The sequence below is a fragment of the Cynoglossus semilaevis genome, chromosome 3, assembly GCF_000523025.1.
Source record: "Cynoglossus semilaevis isolate Cse_v1.0 chromosome 3, Cse_v1.0, whole genome shotgun sequence".
Taxonomy (NCBI): domain Eukaryota; kingdom Metazoa; phylum Chordata; class Actinopteri; order Pleuronectiformes; family Cynoglossidae; genus Cynoglossus; species Cynoglossus semilaevis.
Window position 1 is genome coordinate 15,103,753 of NC_024309.1, and position 3,840 is coordinate 15,107,592.

Below are 3,840 nucleotides of genomic sequence, written 5' to 3' on the forward strand. Positions count from 1 at the left end.
TCCAGGTGTCTCCTCCTCTGTCTGTGGACCAGTGTCAGGAGGAGAACCATCTCCACCCTTTGACTCCTTGAACCTCCTGCTTCACCCTTTAGGTGCAGTTCCAGGTTCATCAGCCTGATTGGCTGATGATAAAGTGGTCGCCATGGTAACCGCTCTGCAGCAGCCAGCGGCCGCATTCATTTAACTAGAGAAGTCGTTAAATTAAAACCTCCTCCACCTCCTGCTCCTCCACCACAGAACCTCCTCCTTCGGGTGGACGTGTTGTCCCGCAGCCATCCATCACTGCCGTAGTGCCGATGAGCCACGATGTCTCATCAATATCATACATATAAGAACTGCTGAGGCATTCAAACAACCAGAAGGGGGAGAAAAGAAGGAGTTACCCACAAGGCCGTTCATCTTGATCCTCAGCACAGAGCCTTCGTGACGGAGACTTCCTGTATTTATTTTTTTTTAAACTCCTCGACTCGACTCTGTGTTGATGTTTTACAAACTGTCATTTAATCTTGACTTTTCAGAGATAAAACCAACTTCTCTTTTCTGGTTTTGTCGTTTCATCTGAAAGAAATACGTCCAACTTTCACCTCCAAACTGCAGAGAAAAAAACCCAAACAACCATGAAAAAACCAACCTCAGTTTCATCAGAGACACAGACCAGTCACAGGAAGGCGTTTGGTCGTTTATTTTTATTTCTTTATTTCTAATTTAGTCTGAAATTAGTCTGTAACTGGACAACAGACTGGTGTCAGTGGTTCACAGAGGCTGAAGAGTCACTGTGTGAGACGTTCAGGGACAGCTGGAGGATTTAACCAGGATTTGACGTTAAATAAAGACAACAACTGAGGTTTGACGTGTTGATATTTTTGTTGTTTTTTTTTCCCCCCTACATGAAGTGACGTCACAGATGAGACCCCACCGCTGTTTCAGCTGCTGCTCCCGGGAAGAAGTGACAACAGGATTCCACTTCCACACGTGCACGTGTAGCGCTCGGCGTGTCAGAGTGAGCGCCTGCGCCTGCGCACTAACACACTCTCTCCCTCACTTTCTCTCTCACACATTCCCGCACACACACAAACGAGCGAGAGGACGTGTGTGAGGAAGTGAGTGATTTTAAACCCAGGAAAACAAAACAAACCGGAGTGAATTTTTCTAAAAACTTCCCGAGGAGCTGCGGGATTAACGGAGGGGAATAAAGTGAAGCAGGAGGAGCAGTAGGAGCAGCAGGAGCAGCAGGAGCAGGTAGACTAGCTCCACACACACACACACACACACACACACACAGAGTCTAATTCACACTGACGGAAATGTTTGTTTGTCTGTAGAACATCTGACCATGAACCAAACCGCAGGAGCAACGAACTCGTACCGACGATGTTCCACCGCAGGGAAGGTAGGAACAACTTCGAGTCTAGAGAGAGTGGGCGAGTGTGCGCGCGCATGCTAATTGCACAGGTTTGGCGGTTTTTTTCCTTGCTGTTTTGTCCGCGGTGAACCGTTTCAACAGTGACTGGAACTGTTGGGTTCTGATTGTTGTTGTTGTTGTTGTTGATGTTGTTGTTGATGTTTAGAGACAGGAAGGAAAATCATTATGTTTTTGATAAAAAAATGAATCTAGTACTGTGGTTCTCAAACGATGGCACATGTGTAATTGATGGTACGTGTGCTTCCCCAAGTGGTGGGAAATGGCGGTGCTTTTGATTCCCATCAGGATCAGATGAATCATGTCGGGTTTTTTTTTCTTAAACGAATATTTGTGTGTGTGTGTGTGTCACTGCAGACTGCGGTGTGTGTGTGAGAGACAAAAGGCAGATGTGGTGGAAGATCAACATGAATGTTTGATGGAATGTCGTGGTCACATGACCAGAAGATTATTATTGTTGCTCCGCTGTAGTTTCGTCTTCTTTTCCATCGTCCCGTTGCTCTCTGCTGCGTGTGTGTGCGTGTGTGTGGCCTACATTTGGAAGCGTCGTCCTGTTGTTGTTGTTGTTGTTGTTGTTGTTGTGGAGTCAGAAAGAGGAGCAGAGAGATGGAGAGACGATGAAAGGAGGAGAAGCTGGAAACACAAGTCGAGGAGAGTGGGAGGAAACAGAGGCTGTGTGTGTGTGTTTGTGTGTCAGTCAAACACACAAACACTGAGATAAAACACTGAAACAAACACTGAGATAAAACACAAGAAAATTTAACATCACACACACACGCAGCAAACACTGATGTTTTATTTTTTTAGCGACAAATATTTGGTGTTTGTGTTGATTTGATTGTACGACTGTATCAGTCCGACTGTGGTTCACACCTGTTCAGTGGAGTCAGTCCGCTCTGATTGGTCCACTGTCCGTCCGTCCGTCAGTCATTGAACTGACAACTTCCTGTAAGTTTCTCAATGAGTCCAGAACAGGACTGGAGTGGATTCTGACTGTTCCTCTGCTGCTGTTGTAGTTGTGGCTGTACTGTTTTTTTTTTTTGTTCCTCTCCTTCAGGCAGACGTTGTTCTAAATCTGGTTCTGTTTCATCTTTCACATCAGTGTGAGAGAAAATAGCTTCAGTCCAAACAACTTTGTCTCCAGACACCAGTGTCCGTTTGCCTCCATATTTAGATCAGCCGGCTCCGTGTGTGTGTGTGTGTGTGTGTGTGTGTGTGTTCAGTAGGATGATCTTCACCTGCTGATGGTCAGATTTCACACTGACCTCACGTCCTTCAGTTCAAGTCCCGTCCTGTACTTTTGCGTTTAAACCTGTGGTTTACTGTGTGTCTGATGGTGGGTGAAGTCAGAGGTCAAAGGTCAGCAGGACACTCAGTTGAGGTTGAGGGTTCGATCTGTTCCCAGTTTTTCCTTTGGTCTGCAGCCAATCATCTCTCTCTCTGAGTCTGGACCATCATGCATTGCACTGTCAGTTCCAGGTGTTCTGTGATGATGTAAGAATTCAGACCTCGGTTCTGGTTTGTGTTCAGGTGGAAAATAAACGTGAAATAAAAAATAAAAAAACAGTACATTGACAGATCCAGATCTAAAACCGTTCCACGTCATCAACTCTCTGCACAAACACGTACAGTAATAAAAAAACCCCCACTCTTTAAGAGCTTTCGTTGTTGTAACCTAAAGCGACCACCAGAGGTCAGTGTAGCACTGTGGATGGCCTCACGATGAATGCGTTTGAAAACCTTCATTTTGACATTGACTATATTTTTCTTTCACAATGTAACTTCCGGTACTTTGTGATCTTGTTTTCACCAACAGTTTCTGGTCATCGTTAACTAATCGTTATTAATTACAATTATCGTGTTTTCATCAGATTCACCTCATACACACATGTATAATCCACCACCGCTGCTGCTGCTGCTGCTGCTGCAGAGTCTTCTCTTCTGTTGAACAACTTTAAAAAAAAATCCCCGAGGCTCATTCTTCCTTATGGGTTTGTTTTTTTAATTAAATATCATTTGTCAGTTCAGTAGTTCCGCTGACATCAGAATATCAATAAGTACAGCTGAAGAACACACACACACACACACACACCACTGGACAAAAGCTGACCAGGGTTTGGATCCGGCCTTAACTTCTTCATTAGAGCAGATTTGTTGACTGCCTGTGGCTCTCCCCCCACCACAGTAAAGCTCCGTTATCACTGGAGTCCATGGAAATCAGCATTGATTTCCTCTTTTCCTGTTAATACGGCAGGAGAACATTCATCTCCATCTTCTGCAGCTGAAATCACTGGACTCTGGCCTCACTGCAGCTCATTAGCACCATTTAGCTCCTCACTCATCAGGTTCTCACATGAAGTTGATTTTCTTTCTTTTTCATCTTCAGGGCCAAGCTGTAACCCCCCCCCCTTCCCCCCCCC

The 3,840-nt window shown here is 45.2% G+C and overlaps 1 protein-coding gene across 1 annotated transcript in view; it reads left to right on the forward strand.

Moving 5' to 3' along the window:
• The first annotated feature begins 664 nt into the window (after positions 1-664).
• Positions 665-3,840, forward strand: part of LOC103377483 (dipeptidyl aminopeptidase-like protein 6) — a 121,959-nt gene continuing 118,783 nt past the window's right edge. The window contains exons 1-2 of the mRNA XM_025054400.1: positions 665-1,239; positions 1,323-1,390. Coding sequence (XP_024910168.1) covers positions 1,334-1,390 — 57 coding nt within the window. The 5' untranslated portion in view covers positions 665-1,239; positions 1,323-1,333. The remainder of the gene's footprint in view (positions 1,240-1,322; positions 1,391-3,840) is intronic.